Raw genomic sequence first — 18,918 nt, forward strand, 5'->3', positions numbered from 1 at the left:
CTTGGTAAGGTTGAAGGGGCTCTACTAGTTGGTGAAGGAGAAGTTGGATGTGTTTGCAAATGGTTCAAGTAAAGTTGGTAATTAAATTGGCCACAAGCCTCTTCTTATATGACAAGAAATAATGATCTAATCAAAGTATGCTACAACTACGACTACACTTAACTATCTAACTAACCTTTTACCCTAATCCATGTCCTCCTTATCCTCCTATCTAAGTCATGTCCTCGGTAAACTGAAGCCGCATCATGTGCTATCTAAATTGTGTCCTCCATAACCTCCTATCACCTTCCCCAATATTTCTTCGGCCTACCTCGACCTCTCTTGAAACCATCCATAACCAACCTCTCACACCCTCGCATTGGGTATCTATACATCTTCTCTGCACATGCCCGAACCATCTCAACCTCGTTTCCTGCATCTTGTCTTCTATCGAAGCCACTCCTACCTTGTGCCAGATGTCTTCATTCCTAATCTGTTCTCTCCTAGTATTAAAAAAAAAGACTGGCCACAAGTCCTTGATCAACTAATTTTCGGATGTATCAGGGAAAATTTGACATATGGAAATATGTATGGAATGGCTTGCGGTGCTTTTGATAATTGAAAAGGAGCAAAGTTGTCGTGGATATGCATGACCCGTTTGGACATGAAATATTGTTTTTTTTTCCTTCGAAATACCAATTTGACTATACATTGTGTCAATTTCTCACTCCAAACTTGAAAAAATGTTTTCAAGTAACTTTTTTATTACACAAAATTTCATTTATTTTACAAATGAAATGCATGTCCTAATGAACTTCAGCTTCCAAATACCTTTTTTCATCTTAACTTCAAATACTACTTTTTTTCAAATATCACTCAATTCATGTCCAAACGCCTATTACAGTCCTGTGATGTTTTACTAACCATGAAGCTTCAACTTATTGAGAATGATTGCTTGGCCAGAGCATATTCGTATACACATTGATTAAGTGGTGCAGCAGTATCTGGAAGGGTAAGGAATTAGTCCAATGGTTTACTTGGTCCGATTAGGCCTTCACTGGTGCTTGATTGGTGTATCCTTGTATTTGACATTTGTTAAGTGAGAAGGGAAGCGAGTTTAGATTCCTTTGTAAATATGTAAGAGCACTTACGCACTTTGTTGTGGTCCATACACACTCCGATATCATCATACAGACAGAAATGTGCATGGTTTGCTTCTTTAATGGAATGCGCATTTTGCTAATATAATTACGACTTTTCCGTGTATGTTAAATCTTTAGAATCATGGTAATGCAGTTTGAGTCAGTTGGTACGTTGGTTGGGGCAGAAAGCTGAAGAGCTAGGAGTTGAAATATACCCAGGTTTTGCTGCTAGTGAGGTATTAGCCTCGCTATTCTTGATTATTTCATTTATTTTTAGTTTTTGCTTGCTAAGGTAGAAACATTTCAGATTTTATGCAATGAACACAACGAGGTTACTGGTATTGCTACTAATGATATGGGAGTGGCTAAAGATGGTTCCAGAAAAGAGAACTACCAACGTGGTGTTGCACTGAAGGGTAAGTTCTGTTACTCAATATTTTTCCTTGTTTTGTTTTCTGCAAAGAAGTTTTCCAAAATTACATTCTGTCTGCAGTTACTGCAGTTCATTAGATGACTATCAAATGGAAGTTATAAATCTTCCTTTAGTTTAACATTAACTATCCCCAGTAACAATTTTGATCTGTGATTCAACACTAGAATTCAAGTAAAATTGAGTATAATTGTCAACGATATTTGTGCCCTATAAAGATTCTAGAGGGAATTAATCAAATATCTCAATACTTACATTACAACACCCCAGTTCAGTTTAATTATTCCAGAAGTTTCTGGTAAGTAATTGTGCGTGTTATGGAAACTCATTGTCAACAATCCAAACTGGAGCATCAGTTCAATTAGTATCAGCTGGAACATGATGCTATTCATATGGAGCTTTATAGGGCAGAAAGGTAACTCAGATGGTAATAACAACAGCAACAACACCATACTCAGTGTAGTCCACTAAAGGGGGTTCTGGGGAGGGTAGAGTGTACTCAACCCCACTTAGGAACATTCATCCTCAAATACTTTTGTTTTGGCATAGATGAGGATATCTTGTTTTCGTGTCCTTCTCTACTTTCCAAGCTGACTCTTCTTTGCAATGGTTCTTCCATAGCTGGCTGAAACAACCTCTTGTTTGATGAAGTAAAATGTTGTATTGCTGGCATCAAGAGGGTGCAAAGATTACAAAAGTGATGTTAGCTCCAAAGACAAAAAGTTCTATAAGCATCGGGAGCTAACCAAAAGCAAAAGTAGGCTATTAAGCTAGGCTCACAGAGCCAATTAAATCTACAAAAGAAACAACATTATTTACAGGAGCATAATTACTCCAACTAAAAAGCTGTAGCAGATACCTAGCCTTAAATACTGAGTTAGGAGTTGAAACAACATCAATACACCTTCTATTCCTTTCTGTCCACACACTCCAAAAAATACAACTTGGGATCATTTGCCCGATGTTCTTGACGGCTTTGCTGACTTTCCAAAAGTTTCAACTTTCTACTTCATCCTTGATACTCTGGGATTGTGTCCAACTGAGACCAAAAACTGATAGGAACATGTGTCAGAGGTCAGCAGCCACTAGGCAATGCAAAAAAAGATGGTTGAGCTTCACTGGCACACATAACATCTATTCAAGCTGAAATTTTCTTCTACACAGATTGTCTTGAGTCAGGATGGCCCCTTCTAGTGCTGTCCAAATGGAACAACTTTCCTTTGGGGGTAATTTTGTTCTCCAAATTAACTTCCAGGCCATACATCAATAACTTCATTCAGTGAGCACATCTGGTGATAACTTGCCTTTATACTGTATGTATCCTCCTTGGAACTGCCCCATCTCCTTCTGTCAGAGCTTTGGCTATCAACTGTACAACTGTTTAATCTTCCCAACAGATCACATTCATCATTTAGCTCCCAATTTTGCATATTCCTCCTAAATTGAACATCACATGTGTTGCCTGATCTGTTTTGGTCCACCATGGAGTTGGGATTAGTGGCTAATAGAAAAAGAGATGGGTACATGACTTGCAAAGTGGAGTCACCAAGCCAATTTTCTAAATTCACCATAGAACCACTGCCAATCTTGAAGGAAATGTATTGCTAGAAATAATCCTTTGAGTTTTTAATGTGCTTCCAAGGACCCACTCCATGTGGGGCTCTAGTGCTCCAATTGTCCTGATGGCCATACTTGGCTCTCACAACTGCCTTCCACAGGCTATTACCCTCTTGCCCATACCTCCGTAGTGATTTCAGTAGCAGACATTTGTTGTGCTTAGCCAAGTCTCTTATTCCCTGTCCACCCTGCATTTTTGGTTGAATTACAGCAGGCCATTCCACCAGGTGGAATTTGTGGCCTGTTTCCTTCCCAGAGGAAGGATCTTCTCAGTTTGTCAAGTTGTTGAAGGACTTTGCTCGGCATTGGAAAAAGAGACATTATGTAAATAGGAATACTGTTAAGGACACTCTTGATCAAGCTCACTCTTCCCCCAGTGAAAGATATTGAATTTGCCAAGCAGCCAGTCTTTTCTCCACTCCATACTTCCTCAGACTAGTATTTAGTTCCCAGAGGCAATCCTAGATATGTTGTAGGGAATGAGCCAATTCCATAACACATTATGCTAGCTAAGTCCTCCAGGTCAGGCACTTCATTCACCGGGAATAACATGCTTTTTGGCATATTAATATGTAGAGCTGAAATAGCTAAAAAAAATAAGAAGGGTTAGATTAAGATACTGCAACGGCAACTTCTCTGCCCTGCAGAATATTAGTGTGCCATCTGCATACAAAAGGTGGGACACTGATACAGAGGCTCCAATGCTGCTAGTGATGCTAAACCAACAACCTCTTTTGTTGTGAATTTGTGAACTTTCCTACCAAGTATGCCATAGGAACTTTAGTTCTCAAAAAAAATAAAAAATGTATGCCATAGGAACTTCATCATATGATAGTTTCTCATCAAGTTCCACAGTATGAGAACGAACCACATTTGAAGGATCACACACAGATTTCATAGGATCGATACATGGAGGTTTGATTACAACTCTGTGGCAAGGCAAGTTGATAGGCCATGTTTCAATCCTCTTAAGAATTTCATATGGCCCAATGAACCTCAGATCAACTTACCATTCTTACCAAACCTCATTACCTCTTTCATTGGTGGAATCTTCAAAAACCATGTAGTTGCCAACCATGAACTCGACCTCTCGGTGCCTCTTGTCCAAATAGGACTTTACGCGACTTTGAGTTGTTCTAAGACTCTCTTGATTATGTCTAACTTTCTTCAAGGATTCTTGTACAAGATTTGAGCAAAGAAGTTTGGCTTCCCACGGTTCAAACTATCCAACGGACGATCTATATTGACACCCATATAATACTTCGAATGGCGCCATTTTGATGCTCACTTTATAGCTATTGTTATAAGCAAGCTCTATTAATCCGGAGATGCGCATCCTAATTGCTATCCAAGCCAATGGCAGATGCCCGTAACATATCCTCAAATGGCTGAGTAGGTCTTTCGGTTTGCCCTATCTGTCTAAGGGTGATAAACGTGCTCAAGTTCACTTGTGTTCCGAAATCCCCTTGAAAGGATTATTAAAGAAATGGATCTTGGGTCTAACTGTATCCCAAAAGCTTGCTCATGAAAGGAGGATTGCCCAAGACCATATAAAGAGACAACCCATCCCTTTAATAACCGATGTGGGACTCAACAAGGATTACCAGAAGAATGTTGTGAACTTAGCACCTCTGTATGATATAGTCGACATTGGAGTACCAGTCATGCAATCTGACTATTTCCCTTGGATACAATTTTTCATATTGAGCTGTAGTGTCAAACAATTCTCTTTCACTGTGCTGCCTCGCCTTTTTGGGCCTTGGTTAGGATCACGTTTCACGCGTTACTTGTGTTATATCATGAAACTTTCCAGGCCAAAAATGACCTTCCTGCAATAGCTATGCGATGCACAAGTATGGTGTTAACCACCTGAGAATGATTTTTTTTTGAAACTGGTAATATATGTTGGAATCCGAATCTTACAAGAGTTGTAGTACTCCCATATTTACAAAGTACTACCTACATCTATGATTCTGTGATCCTATGTCTATAATGAGTCTAAAACATCAATAATAGAGACAGGATCATTTAAAAGTAAGTGATTACACCAAAAACACAGTAGCAAGATGCAATTGAGCTTAATCTGTTGCATACTGTTCCCTATGCTCTCAAAACACCTAAAATTTCTCTCCTTCCATATTGTCCACCAAATGCTTGCTGGGACTATCTTCCACCTGCCTATATTCTTGGCCAACAACCCAGCTTGTTCCCAGCTTGTTAAGGCCTCTGTAATCTTCCCAGGCAAGCTCCATACTATTCCTCTGAGGTTCAAAAACAATCTCCATAGTTATCCTGTGATTCTACAATGTAGGAATAGATGATTCACAGTCTCTGCCTGCCCCACACACAAGAAGCACCTGGGGCTTAAAATTATCCCTCTTTTCATTAAGTTCTCTTGGGTAAGCACTGCCTCCTTTGCCAGAAGCCACACAAAGCATGCCACTTTATATGGTATTTTGGTTTTCCAAATGTTCTTCCGTGGCCAACTGCTTGGCTGCTGGTTGTGGTTGTTCATTTTCCTGTACGCTTTGCTCACTTTGTTTGTGCCTTTCTCATCTCCCCTCCACCATAGTTCATCTTCATCTGCTCCAAAACATATGCAAATGGGCCAAACTACAAGACCACTTCAATACATTCCAAATCATTCACAACACATGTATCTTTATCTCAACAACATTTTCAATAACGTATGGTATCTTCCACACATATTATTCATCATTTAACATGTAACTAACATGTATTAAGCCCAAACAAACTAAAAATTTTGTGGGACGCTGCTACATTTGGCTCATTACCCGTACTTCCTAGTTTACTAACCCCTGTCTTTTCTGTAATGGTGTGTAGGGCATGTTACTCTCCTTGCAGAAGGATGTAGAGGATCTTTATCAGAGGTATGCAGAAGGTTATTCTTTTGTCTTTATCATAAACTATTTTTCTGGCCCATACATCATTTAAAGTTCAGTACTGACTTTGTTGACCCTTGTATTCCTGACAGAAATTAATCAAGAAGTACAATTTGAGAGAAAAAGGGCAGGGGCAACATCAAACCTATGCTTTAGGAATTAAAGAGGTAATTTTCTTCTGATCTCTTTTATTTACTCCTTTTGCCTCTTGATACAAAGAGACACAAACATCTATTTAATTCCTGATTCATCCTGGCAATCATAAAGCTCACAACGTGATCTGGGAAGTCTCCTGATCACAACAAAGGGGGTGGGAGGTGGGGGAATTCCTGGGTATGCAGAAAATGCAACTTCTCCAACATGCAAACTTACACCGGAGATAACCTTTGCCCTGCAGGCATTACTTCCCTCCTTTTGGTACCTATATCAATTATTTAGCTGCTTATAAATAGAGAAAATGCCATAAATAGTCCCTTAACTATAGGAGTAGGTCTAAAATGGTCCCTTAACTATACATTTACTGGATTTAATCCTTTAACTATTCAAAAACTTATCAGGTTTGTCCCTTAACTATACACTTATCGGTTTTAGTCCCTTAACTATACACTTGCCGGTTTTCGTCCTTTAAGTATTCAAAAACTTATCAAGTTTTGTCTTTGTCCATTTTTTATAACAAATAACTTAGATTTATATGAACAGAAATCATGCTTTCGTAAAATTAAATCGTTAACCCATTTTTTCAGTTGTTTCTTTTTTTCTGCTACTTTTTCTTCAAATTACTCTTATGAAAAGAACAATAACCTCAACAGCAACAACAACAACATACTAGTGGAATCCCACAAGTGGGGTCTGGGAGGATAGGATGTATGCAAATCGTATGACTACCTTATAGAGATAGAGAGGCTGTTTTCGAAAGACCCTCGGCTCAAAAGACACAATCCCAAGTAAGAAATATATATACAAAAAAATGAAAACCGATGCAAATTTTACTAGACAAGAACAATAACCTCAACGATTCAAAATTAAATTAATGAAGAAAGAAGATATAAGTCCTAATTTGATTCAATGGAGGATAAAATGAAGCATATTATTGTTCAAAATTATCATGAATTCTTTTAATTTTTTTTTGATACAAAAGAAATATAAGAGACTTTATCTTCTTACTCAAATTTCTCTATGTAAAATAAAACGAACAGAATAATAAAATTGATCTCTTTCAAAATTAAATAAAAAACTAAGAAAAGTTGCAAATCTACCATTTTATAATTCATAAGGAACTTTATACTAAAGTCCAACATTAAACACCCAAAGGGTGCGGCCTAATGGTCATTTGAGTGAAAATTATGTGAGACTAGGTGTCAAATACCAACAGAGACAAGAAATGCCTGGTGATTTTTTCCCATTTGCCTGAGCTTGAGTTGTACGAAGTTACCGGTATTTGTGTTGGTGGAAGATAGTAGGTACTTGGCGGAATAGTTAAGATGCATGCTAGTTGGCCCAAACATCATTGTTATCAAATAATAAAAAGTCCATTCCCATTAATAGAGTCGCGGATAACCTGATATAGCAAGGTATAAATAATTATTTTCTACCAGTAATTGTTTTCTTCTCATTAATTCAATTTTTTTTCCAGTTGTGGGGCCGCACTGATTTGTTTTGACAGTCTAGTTAAGTTCTCTCTTTGGTTGTGTTGGAGTCCCACATTGGTGGGTTAAAGGGTACATGATCTCTTTATATGGTCTTGGACAATCTCTCTTCATAAACTAGCTTTTGGGGATGAATTAGGTCCAAGGCCCATATCATGGTATCAAAGCCAAGCCCACCCAATTCATTGTTTTCGATGTTGAGCCTCTCTTCTTATATTGTCCACACTTCAGATGTCTAGTCCAAGGCATGTGGGTGGAATGGGTGTAGGGCGGGCCTTGGAGTCCCACAACGGTGGGTTAAAGCGTACGTGGTTTCCTTATATGGTTTTGGACAATCCTCTCCTCATGATCTAGCTTTTGGGGTTGAGTTAGGCTCAAGAAGATACTTTTATCATGTCAATATGTGTGACAATCTCATCTATAAGCTTAAGCTGTTAGACATAACAAACTTTTATTTACTTAATTATATTCTCAATACGCCCCCTCGTGTGTAATTTTTTTCATAAGCCAAATATGTGAAAATTCTTTTTGATAATGGGTGATGGTGAGATTCGATCCCAGGACCTTTGCCTGCTCTGATACCATGTTGAAGTATGTGCCCATCTCATCTAAAAGCTTAAGTTGTTAGAGAGAACACACATTTATTTATTTAATTATATTCTCAATAGGTTGTTCATCTAGGATCTCAAAAACTTATAAAGAGGAGTATGTTAAAATATACATCACCCTTCACCTGAAACTTTATATGTACTATGATCTTATATCGACTTTAGTGGATTCCTGAACTTGTTTCTAGTTCAGGTCTGGGAGATTGATGCAGACAAACATCAGCCTGGTTATGTGCTTCACACGCTTGGTTGGCCTCTGGACCAGAAGAACTATGGAGGTTCCTTCTTGTATCATATGAAGGACAGACAAGTCGCTGTCGGCCTTGTGGTTGCTCTAAATTATCAGAACCCTTTCTTGAATCCGTACGAGGAATATCAGGTAAATATGAGGATGCTATTGTTTATATGGAGTTTTTTTACTGTTCTCTTTGGTCATCGCTCAAAGAATAAGCTATTTCAAGATTCCTTTTGTTTTAAGCATCTAGTTACTTACCCCACATATCCTAAATCTCAGAGGTTTAAACATCATCCTGCTATTAGGCCACTTCTTGAGGGTGGAACTATTCTCCAATATGGTGCTCGGTCTTTAAATGAAGGAGGTTTTCAGGTGTGATGGATAATACTTTTTCTTATTATTTTATGGAATTTACATCTTTCTTGTCATACTTATAGCATCTCCCCAGCTTCAATAATGTGTTTCTGAAGAGCTGGTGCATTATGGACTTTGCCATATAGTAATATCTGCATCTATGATGTGTCTGATAAAGATTAGTGATGCCATTTTTCCAAACTCCAATGTGTTTAGTACATTTCAGTATAGAAATTTGTGATTATCAGTTCAATATGAGAACACATCTGATAAATTGAATGCACTTTAGCTCTCTTCCCATACTTATTTTGACATACTTGGGGCATGTTTTTTTTAAACTTATTCTTGTCATAAAAATACAATTGATTTGGTTAAATTTCAGTCTATTCCATATCCAGTTTTCCCTGGAGGAGCAATTATAGGATGCTCAGCTGGCTTCTTAAATGTACCGAAGATTAAGGGCACTCATACAGCTATGAAATCAGGTACTACCTATTGTTCTTGTACTTAGTCTGACCTGGCAAATCAGAATAATAGCTTAATAGCTTACTAATTGAAAGTTTAAGTTACTTTATTGAAGACTCCACAATGTTCAGTTAATTTTAAATTGTTGCCCTGCAGATGGATAGTTTAAGCTATTCGAGTGCAAGATTCATAATGAACATTGGATTGAAAAATTAAGTAGATAAATCATTGCTGGAATATAATACCCTAAGTTTGCATTACAAAACTTGTTCTGAAAGAAAATCGCCAGTCTCATATGACTCAATATTCAAAGGTTCACATAGATTACATCTGAGCAACTTTCATAAAACACACTAGTATAGGTGCTAATTATTCAACACATCGATAGTTTCAATAATTAAATATCTTGTCCAATTTACGTCTAAATACATTGTATTTTCCTCTGGATACCTATATCTAGCGAATGTATCTCGCATCTCTCGTCCCTCTACTTCTCTATATCCGTGTTTCGCTATGTATATGTGTTTCACAATGTATCTGAGTTTCACAATTTTATGTATCTGTGTATCCAAAATCAATTTCAACCGATGTATCCAATATCAATTTCATCCAGTGTATCTGGTATCAAGTATCTAGTGTATCCGTGCATAGATACGTTAGTGTATCGGTGCATAGATACATTAGTGTATCCGGTATCAAGTATCTAGTGTATTGGTGCATAGATACATTAGTGTATCCGCTATCAAGTATCTAGTGTATCCGTGCATAGATACATGTACCATCTGGGATCAAAAATACATCCCAGATACATGTATCTGTATATCAAAAAATTCACAATTTATCTGAGTTTCACTATTTCATGTATCTGTGTGTCTAAAATCAATTTCATCTAGTCTATCCAATATCAAGTATCTAGTGTATTTGTGCATATATACATGTATCTGAGATCAAAGATACATGTATCTGATAATTAAAAAAAATACACTGACACATTCATCAGTGTATCCGTGCATAGATATATGTATCTGTTATCAAAATATGCACAATTTCCTCTAAGTGCCATCATCATCGAGTAGAAAGAGGAGAGAGAAAGAGAAAGAGGGGAGGGAGGAGAGAGAGAGAAAGAGGGGAGAACGGGAGAGAGTGAGGAGGGAGAGCATAAAGAGGGGAGAGCGAGAGAAAAAAAGAAAGAGGCAGAGAGCGAGCTAGCAAGAGAAAGGGGAGGAGAGAGAGAGCAAGAGATTCACAATTATGTTAGAGTATAGTGAGATTTAGTAGATATGGTTAGGATGTTTGTCTAATTAGGTAGTTTTCCCATTACATCTTGGATTTTCATTGTAGAAGTTTAAAGACTTCTTTCAAGAAAATGGAGTCCAGTGAGAGAAACTCCTCCTCCTCCAGAATTCAGGAAGAGAGAGAACATATCTTTAAAGGAGCACAAGCTTGGCTGGTATTAGAGCTGGAAGGGAGTTGCCGGAAATTGGACACTAAAAAGACGCCCAGGTTCAGGTGTCTGAAATGTTGGGTGTGCAGATTCAAACTTCACCGGCAACGTTGCCACCATAAACGTAGTGGTTGTGCCGATACACTTGTGCTGCTTTGATTTTTTCCGGAACGTTGGAGATATTTGTGGTGTTTTTATGGATGCCATATTCAGTATACATGACCTTGATTAGTACCGTCAGAAAAGCATCTAGCGGAGGGCATGTGCTACATCTTTGCACCAACTTGAGGGGGAGTATCGATTGTCTTGATTTCCTAGCTTATTTATAGGAGAATTGAATATTTTCTTTTATTATAATGGATTGTCTTTCCTTAATTAGTCATACGATTCATTATATAAATACCCTTATGATGGGATTTAAATATACTAAAATACAAAGACACCTTTTCTTCTTTCTCAAATTTTACTGTTAGTTTATCTGGAAAACATCAAATCAAATCTCTTGTTGAAAAAATAACATCAAATCAAATTTAACAATTTGAATAGGTAAATGAAGTTCAAATTCTTCAAAGTGGTGAAAGTTGTGTAGAATAATATCAACAATTTGAATGGGTAAATGAAGTTTAAATTCTTCAAAACTGGTGAAAGTTCTGTCAAATAATATTATCGATGTAGCATTTTCGGACCTACAGAATGAATCGAGATGAAAAATATTATATCAGTTAAAATGGTGGAATGGAGGGAGAAATAAAAAGTGGCAAACATTTCGAACTGCAGGATGGAGAACTTGCCTGCTGTTTATCTTGGAATGCCCCTGGACTCAAAGCATAAAACTGTGGAAATTTGGGATGGCATTATAGAAAAGACTGATAAGAAATTAGCACTTTGGAAGTCCCAATACCTTTCTTTGGAAGGCTCACCATGAACAACTCTGTGTTAGATGCTTTGCCTATATAAGTAATGTCTTTATTCCATTCCTAACAAGGTGGTCAAGTCTTTGGACAGTTTGAGGAGGAATTTTCTGTGGCAAGGAAATAAAGTGGGCACAGGATTTAACGTGGTGAAATGGGAATCAATTCAGCAGAGCAGAGTGTATAGAGGAGGTTTGAGGGTCTAAAACTTAAGCTACGAAATAAAAGTCTAATCATGAAGTGATTATGGAAATATAATCAGGAAGACCAGGCTTTATGGAAAGAAGTGATCCACATAAATATGGCCAAGCTGAACAATAGTGCACAAATAGTTACAAATACTTTTGGTGTGGGGGTATGGAGGACCGTTGGAGATTTCTGGTTAGCTTGAAAGAAAATTCAAATTACAATTTGGGTAGAGGTGACGATCTTATTTTGGAAAGAGAATTGGAGTGGACAGGGAATTGCAGGCTTTGTTTCCTGGACTATTCTCAATATGCACCAATAATGAAGTCAAAGCATAGGAGATCTGGCCCCTCAGGGCTGGAATTTAGCTTTCAGAAGGTTGTTAAATGATTGGGAAATAGAAAGGGCAGCCGAACTGTTGACAATAATTGTTGGTTTCGAAGGAACTAATATGGAACCTGATAACATGATATGAAAACACCATCAGGATGGTCTGTTCTGAGTAAATAGGGTGTATAATAATGGGCTGACTGAAGTAACAGCGAGTTCGTCAAGACCTGGAAGTCTGTATGGAAGAGTGTGTCACCAACTAAGCTGAAATGCGGCTAGTAGTCAGAAGAGCTTGTCTGACTCATGAAACACTACAGAAAAGTGGAATCTACATTGCTTCAAGATGCTCATTATGTAAGGCGCTTTAGAGACAAACAACGACCTTTTTCTACATTGTAGAGTTACAGTACAATTGTGGGAACTATTCATCAATTTGGCTAAGGTGAACTGATCTATGCCAGAACATACTGCTGATCTTTCATGTTGTTAGATTAGGAGGGGAGGTAGCAAGAGCAAGGAGATTTGGTGGAAAACAGTACCTGCTTGTATTTGGTGGAACATTTGGAAGGAAAGAAATGAAAGGATTTTTGAAGGCAAAGAGAGCTCCATACAGAAGATCAAGTAGAAGGTCATCACTTCTTTATGTTTTTGGTATAAAGAACATTGTATAGAAGAGGAAGTTCAGTTAGTTGACTTCATAGGATTACTGTAAGTACTTTCTTGTAAGTGTAAATTTTGGAGGTGGCCAGCATGCCTTTAATGCTGAATAATACGAAGTTGCCCGTTTCAAAAAAGGAAAATCAACAGTTATTTGCCTACTCTTTCTGATAAAGTTGGAAATAATAATGGAAGAATGCTGAATAATACGAAGTTGCCCGTTTCAAAAAAGGAAAATCAACAGTTATTTGCCTACTCTTTCTGATAAAGTTGGAAATAATAATGGAAGAATCTTTGATGAAATTCCACTCCATTATGTTGATGTTGAGCATGAGTGGTGTTTTAAGCTTCCATATTTGTTGGTAATAAGTTTCATATTTGGTGCTTTGGTATATTCCTTTTCTATAAGATTTCCTAGCGAACTCAGGGAGGGGGGCCTCCTCCCATTGAAGTCTGCTTTATCAATTTGCGATAATAGAGTTCTGCTTTATCAATTTGCGATAATAGAGTTAAATCTTGAATTTCCTTTATCATTTCTTTATTAGGTGAATCTTTCAAGTATAAAAGTTGTTGCAATTAATAAATTTCTGTTGTTAAATAGATTAGAGGAATTTGAATGTATTGTTAAATAGATTAAAAATATATATTTTTTTAAAGGCTTTTTGAAAATGTTCTCCGGCTAGTCCCAAGGTGACGTCTTAGTTTCAGTTCAGACTTTCTGATTCCTATTCTGGTGGTCACTCAGATAACCGGCAAACACTGTCTCTCTCTTCTTTCTCCCCTTTTTTCTTCTGTCCTTTTCTTTTCTTTTCATCCATTTCTTCAGAGGGAGGAAAGCATTTATTTTGCAGTCGGGTTCAAGTCTTGTGATACTGTTAGAACATCCAACACAGCAGAGTCATGGTTCGATTGGACTTAAAGAAACAAGAATTTTATTCGAAGAATGTCTTTGAACAGGAAGCCCGCTGGAACGGGGTAGTTCAGATTTTAAGGGAGGCCTTGAAAGTTTGAGGAGAAGTTGTGAGAAGATGGAGAACGCAGTTTCTCTGAAACTTTCTGTTCCAGGAGCTATAATGGCTTTGGCAGTTGTTTAAGTCTCATCAACGTCCGTGGCAAGAGAAGAGCCGTATTAATTATACCAGAAATAACATTCAGTGCTGGCGGGATTTTTGTGACTGACAAGATTGGTCATACTTTGAAGACTTGGGTGAACCATATTGATGTAGCAGACCACAGGTTGGTGGGAAAGGAGCTTCCTTTTGCAGATGCAATTAGAAACATTACATGGTCGAACAAAGAGGATACAAACAGTTCGACATTTAGGAAAGGTGAAGTTATCCATTTCAAAGAGAATCTCGATCCTTCTCAGAATGAACTTTTCAACAGATGTTTGGTTGGGTCTTTATCAGCGAACATTGCTGAAAGTCCAACTCTGTCCAACATCTAGAAGATGAGCAAGTTCTCTTTGGAATCATGCTTATGGTCTGAGTATTTATGAAATGGGGACTTGGAGATTCCTTTTCAATTTTTTTGCCAAATCCAACGTTGAACAGGTCATGCAAGGATGGAGCAGAACTAATATTGGGGAACTAGTTAATAAAAAGAACAGCTTGTTAAATGACTTAGTTGAGCTGGACCAAATTCAAGAAGATAGAGAACACAATGAAGATGACATATGAATTAGGGAATTTGTCTTGGTAGAATTGAAGGAACTTGCCAAAAATGAAAGTGCAAGTTGGAGAAAAAAAATCCATAGTGTTATGGCTTCAACAAGGAGATAAGAACACAAGGTTTTTTCATGAATGGCAACAACTCACAGAGGTACAATTCCATTGATAGGCCGGTAATATGTGGAGAAGTTACACAAGTTGTAGAAATCAAAAGATCAATGGGAAGTTTTCTGAAAAACTTTACTCTAAATCAGAAGATTGAAGGCCATCCTTCGATTATGCTAAATTGCTAATCTTAAAGATTATTAATCTTTTGAACTCTCTCTTCAATTTCTGTACGCTTGCTGGCGCTTGTGTTCTGCGAAAACCAACAACACCACGAGGTGCGGAACACTCAGGCAAGAAAACCCCAGTTAGCTCCTCTGAGATCTGCTCAGTCACGCGCTGTCACGCGCTGCCAGAAGCCGCATATCTGGTCGCCACGCGCTTCACGCGCCGGCTCGTGTGGCAGTTTTCGGCCAGTTTTCGAGTTTATTTTTTTCCCAGTGTGGTCGCCTCTGCATTCCGAGGCTGACCATATATTTGTATTCAGTGTTTTCGGCGAGTGAACAATGCTTCCGGTAGTGAATAGTGTTTCCGACAGCGAACAAGTTTATTTACTTGGAGTTGGTACCTCCAATAGCCCATTTCCTATATTTCAGCCTTATAAATTTTGCTTGCATCGCCTAATTAAGTACCTATCTCACTGCTATTAGACTATTGCTAACTTGTGCTCTACTATTGATCGTTCCTTTATCTGAGAGTATCTTTTCAGTAGCGTATATCTGCTTTTCTGGCTTTAGCGAGCGACGGTAGACTAGGGTCATGTTCTCGGTTGGGATTGAGGGCCAGGGTTGGGGGGGCTAAGGGGGCTGAGGGAGCTTCTAGATTGAGAGTAGGGTCTTGGAATATTGGGACTTTATCGGAAAAGTCCATAGAGTTAGTTAAGATTCTTAAGAAGAGGAAGATTAATATAGCTTGCGTCCAAGAGACTAAATGGGTAGGACCTAAAGCTAAGGAGGTGGACGGATACAAACTTTGGTTTCCGGGCAAGTCGAGGTATAGGAATGGAGTAGGGATCTTAGTAGATAGCGAGCTTAGAGATCAGGTGGTAGAGGTTAGGAGGATCAATGATAGGATGATGACGATTAAGTTAGTCGTTGGAGGGCTCACCTTGAACATTATTAGTGCCTACGCGCCGCAAGTGGGGTTGGACGAGGAGATAAAAAGGCATTTTTGGGAGGACTTGGACGAAGTGGTGGTCAATATACCACCTACTGAGAAGCTATTCATAGGAGGAGATTTCAATGGGCACATTGGGTTTGTTTTGACAGGCTATGACGAGGTGTATGGAGGATTTGGCTTTGGGTGTAGGAATGGTGGAGGAGCCTCACTCCTGGATTTCGCAAAAGCCTTTGGATTAATGGTGGCCAACTCGAGTTTTCCAAAGAAGGAGGAGCACTTGGTAACCTTTCGTAGCTCGAGGGCGGCGACGCAAATAGACTTTTTGCTCCTTAGAAAAGATGATAAAAGCCTCTGTAAGGACTGCAAGATCATACCAAGTGAGAATCTTACGACCCAACATAAGCTATTGGTCATGGACTTGGAGATAAGAAGGAAGAAGAAGAGGGTCGTGGATGACCGACCGAGGATTAGGTGGGGTTGTTTGACTCCGTCTAGCGCCCTAGAGATGGGGGAGAAGCTGATGGCTATGGGGGTGTGGGATAGTAGGGGGGATGCGAGCAATATTTGGGATAGGACGGCCAGCTGCATTAGGGAAATAGCTAGAGAGGTACGGGGGGTCTCACGAGGCCTCCATGGTGGGCACCGAGGGGATTGGTGGTGGAATGGAGAAGTCCAGGGAAAGCTAGAAGCAAAGAAGCAGGCATATGTAAAGTTGGTAGATAGCAAGGATGATGAAGAGAAGCGCACAAACAGGGAAAAGTATAAGATGGCGAATAAGGAGGCGAAGATGGCAGTTTCGGCGGCTAAAACAGCAGCCTTTGAACGCCTTTATGCAGAACTAGAGGACAGAGGTGGGGATAAGAAGCTATTCAAGTTTGCCAAGGCGAGAGAGAGGAAGGCACGCGACTTGGATCAAGTGAAGTACATCAAGGACGAGGATGGTCAAGTGCTGGTACAAGAATCCCGCATTAGACAGAGATGACAGTCATACTTTCACGAACTCTTGAATGAAGGAGGGGACAAAGACTTTGTGTTGGGAGACTTGGAGCACTTGGATAGGCGTCGCGACTTTGGGTATTGTAGGAGAATAAAGGTTGAGGAGGTTAAGGGAGCTGTTCATAGGATGTGCAGGGGAAGAGCGACCAGACCTGATGAGATCCCTGGGGAATTTTGGAAGAATGCAGGTAGGGTAGGATTGGAGTGGCTGACTGCGTTATTTAATGTTATTTTCAAGACATCGAAGATGCCAGAAGAATGGAGGTGGAGTACAATCATTCCCGTGTTCAAGAACAAGGGAGACATTCAAAGCTGCAACAACTATAGAGGTATCAAGCTGCTAAGTAACATTATGAAAGTGTGGGAAAGGGTGATGGAAATGAGGGTGAGGAGAAATGTGTCTATTTCAGAGAATCAGTTTGGATTCATGCCGGGGCGCTCGACTATAGAAGCCATTCATATTGTAAGGAGATTGGTAGAGCAGTATAGGGAGCGAAAGAGGGACTTACACATGATATTTATTGACCTAGAAAAGGCCTATTACAAAGTGCCAAGAGAGGTCCTATGGAGATGCTTGGAGGCGAAATGTATACCTGTGGCGTACATTAGAGCGATTAAAGACATGTATGATGGAGCTAAGACCAGGGTAAGGACGGTAGGAGGGGACTCGGAGCACTTTCTTGCTACGATGGGGTTGCACCAGGGATTAGCTCTTAGCCCGTTTCTATTCGCCTTGGTGATGGATCAATTGACAAGACAAATACAAGGTGAGGTGTCTTGGTGTATGTTGTTCGCGGATGATATAGTCCTGATTGACGAGACTCGCAACGGAGTTAACGACAAGCTGGAGGGCTGGAGACAGACGTTGGAGTTTAAAGGATTTAAATTGAGTAGGACCAAGACAAAATACTTGGAGTGCAGGTTCAGTGGCCTGCCGCGTGAGGCTAATGGGGAAGTGAGGCTTGGTACCCAGGTCATTCAAAAGAAAAGAAGCTTCAAGTATCTTGGGTCTATTATACAGGAAGATGGGGATATCGACGATGATGTTTCACACCGTATTGGTGCAGGGTCGATGAAATGGAGGCTCGTCTCCGGAGTGCTGTGTGACAAGAAAGTGCCACCAAAACTCAAAGGCAAGTTCTACAAAGTGGTTGTTAGACCGACTCTATTGTACGGGGCAGAGTGTTGGCCAATCAAGAAACTTCATGTTCAGAAGATGAAAGTCGCGGAAATGCGAATACTGTGGTGGATGTGTGGGCACACTAGGATGGATAGAATTAGGAATGAAGATATCCGAAACAAGGTGGGAGTGGCATAGGTTGAGGACAAGATGGGGGAAGCGAGACTGAGATGGTTTGGGCATGTGAGGAGGAGAGAAACAGATGCTTCAGTGCGGAGGTGCGAGAGGTTGGCTATGGACGGTTTCAGGAGGGGCAAAGGGAGGCCGAAGAAATATTGGGAAGAGGTGATTAGACATAATATGGCACAGTTGCAGCTCACCGAGGACATGACCTTAGATAGGAAGCTGTGGAGGACTCAGACTAAGATAGTGGGTTAGGTGGCTTATCTTTTCTCTGTAGTAGTCGTAGTTTTGCTCATTTGTTTATTAACATTTGATTTCTGCATTTGATTACTGCTTATATTTGTTGGTCCGGTTTACTTTGGGTATCCTATTTATCTATAGTAGTTAATGCTCCTTCCTTTTCGGTCTTTCCTACCCTGACTTTCTCTCTCTCATTATTCATATTTTTATATAGTTTTCGATAGGCTTGGCTCTACTGACCTATGTCTTGTTTTCCTTGTTTTTCCTCTCTTGTTCTTCTCTCTTAAGCCGGGGGTCTTTCGGAAACAGCCGCCCTACCTTTCAAGGTGGGGGTTAGGTCTGCGTACACTCTACCCTCCCCAGACCCCACATGGTGGGATTATACTGGGCTTGTTGTTGTTGTTGTTGCTAATTTCCTAAGATCAATGAAGATGAAAAAGAGTGGTTGCAGAGATCCTTCTCAGAGGTTGAGATTTTCAAAATAATTAATTCACGTGCTACTGAAAGGGTACCTGGACCTGATGGTTTCACAATGAGATTTTTAAGGAGTGCTGGGAAGTTTTGAAGGAAGATGTAAT

General features: G+C 39.4%; 1 protein-coding gene across 2 annotated transcripts in view; it reads left to right on the forward strand.

The window, feature by feature from the left end:
• LOC129870145 (electron transfer flavoprotein-ubiquinone oxidoreductase, mitochondrial) overlaps positions 1 to 18,918 on the forward strand; it is a 41,436-nt gene that overhangs the window by 3,400 nt on the left and 19,118 nt on the right. For both annotated transcript variants that reach the window (XR_008762044.1, XM_055944764.1), the window contains exons 4-10: positions 1,276 to 1,357; positions 1,429 to 1,537; positions 6,013 to 6,059; positions 6,164 to 6,238; positions 8,519 to 8,704; positions 8,840 to 8,932; positions 9,297 to 9,399. Coding sequence is in view for 1 of the 2 variants with exons in the window: in XM_055944764.1 (XP_055800739.1) it covers positions 1,276 to 1,357; positions 1,429 to 1,537; positions 6,013 to 6,059; positions 6,164 to 6,238; positions 8,519 to 8,704; positions 8,840 to 8,932; positions 9,297 to 9,399 (695 nt within the window). In the remaining variant the exon portion in view is untranslated. The remainder of the gene's footprint in view (positions 1 to 1,275; positions 1,358 to 1,428; positions 1,538 to 6,012; positions 6,060 to 6,163; positions 6,239 to 8,518; positions 8,705 to 8,839; positions 8,933 to 9,296; positions 9,400 to 18,918) is intronic.

This window comes from Solanum dulcamara, chromosome 10 (assembly GCF_947179165.1).
Source record: "Solanum dulcamara chromosome 10, daSolDulc1.2, whole genome shotgun sequence".
NCBI lineage: Eukaryota > Viridiplantae > Streptophyta > Magnoliopsida > Solanales > Solanaceae > Solanum > Solanum dulcamara.